The 1,229-nt window shown below is 40.8% G+C and overlaps 1 protein-coding gene across 1 annotated transcript in view; it reads left to right on the top strand.

The window, feature by feature from the left end:
• The window catches only part of LOC118329091 (sodium/potassium/calcium exchanger 3-like), a 22,125-nt gene that overhangs the window by 3,982 nt on the left and 16,914 nt on the right, over positions 1-1,229 (top strand). Inside the window, exon 2 of the mRNA XM_035663059.1 lies at positions 687-763. Within this exon, the coding sequence (XP_035518952.1) occupies positions 687-763 (77 nt within the window). The remainder of the gene's footprint in view (positions 1-686; positions 764-1,229) is intronic.

Here is a 1,229-nt window from a genome sequence, read left to right as displayed (position 1 = left end):
GTTCGAACCTGGGCTGCTGCAGCAGGACTCAGCTCGGCTCTCTCTCTCCCCTTTCCTGTTACTCTTCAGCTGTGCTATCTAATAAAGGGAAAAGCCCCCAAAAAGTATATATAATATAAAATGTTGGGCCTGATACATTCAGTCATCCAGTTTTGAAATATTGTGGCAGCAGTAATTGGGAATGTAATGGTTGATTTTTTGCATTGAAGTGATTCATATATATGACCAGAATCTTAAAATCCAGTCAGGAGCAACAGTAAATGGGAAACAGACAAAAGCTGTGTGTGTTGTGGTACATTAGCTTTTCATTTCTTTGTCTTCGCTTCCCTGTGGGGTGTTTATCCATGATTGGCATTTAGAGAGTTTTGTCTGACGTTTAATTGGAAATCGCTAACAGGCAAAAGCATTTCTTGAGAAAGATGTAACAGATCATGAAAAATGAGACATGACTTGGGCTTCTTTTCCTCATGTTCATATTTGAATAGCAACCGTTGGTTTTTCATTTGAATTCCTTGTAGTGCCAATACTGTTTTGCCTTCTTATTGGATATATTGTCCATTTGACTTATATCTTTGCTTGTCAGTTTGATTTTATTTATCTGTTTATTATTATATGTTGGTTTGGATTCCCTCGGGCTAGCTCCCTCTCTTTACTGCAGTTAATATTAGTGTGTGTTTTCTCTGCAGCAATCCATGAGTTCCCCAGGGATTACTTCACCAACCAGGAGCGCGTTGATGGAGCAGTGGGCCTGCACGTCCTCTGTGTGAGTGTCACCTGCAGCATACACACACTCAGTAAATGGTGCCAGTGTTTGTGCATTAACTCTTGCCTTCTTCATTTTGTGTAGGTTTAAGTCAGTTACACGTTAGAAAAGGCCTCTATGAGGGAATTTCAGAAAGTTGTGGTGATTCCAAAAATGCCAAATGGTCATTAATAGTCAGTGCAGATATTTCCTTCCAGGGCTTTATCAGTGCAGCAATGTGTCTTTAATATTTCAATTATTCTGACAGATATTCACATGATTCAAAATTGGTAAGATTTTAATTTTCACTGATAGACCGATTAAAATCACGTGACATTTGTTGGGTGTGTACCAAAATTTGTAGGCCAGTGCATCTCTGCAGCACTACTGAGCCCAACCTAAGTCTGTCCTACGCCAGCAGTTTTGGGCCCGAACCTGGCCGGTCGGGTCAGGTCCAGTTTGGTCTGGGCAGAGAATCAAAGCTCTA

The sequence above is a fragment of the Morone saxatilis genome, unplaced genomic scaffold (assembly GCF_004916995.1).
Source record: "Morone saxatilis isolate NCDOM2014 unplaced genomic scaffold, NCSU_SB_2.0 Contig19, whole genome shotgun sequence".
In the NCBI taxonomy this organism is placed as follows: Eukaryota; Metazoa; Chordata; class Actinopteri; family Moronidae; genus Morone; species Morone saxatilis.
Note: the sequence above shows the minus strand (reverse complement) of the source record. Positions and strands in the feature narration are given on the sequence as shown.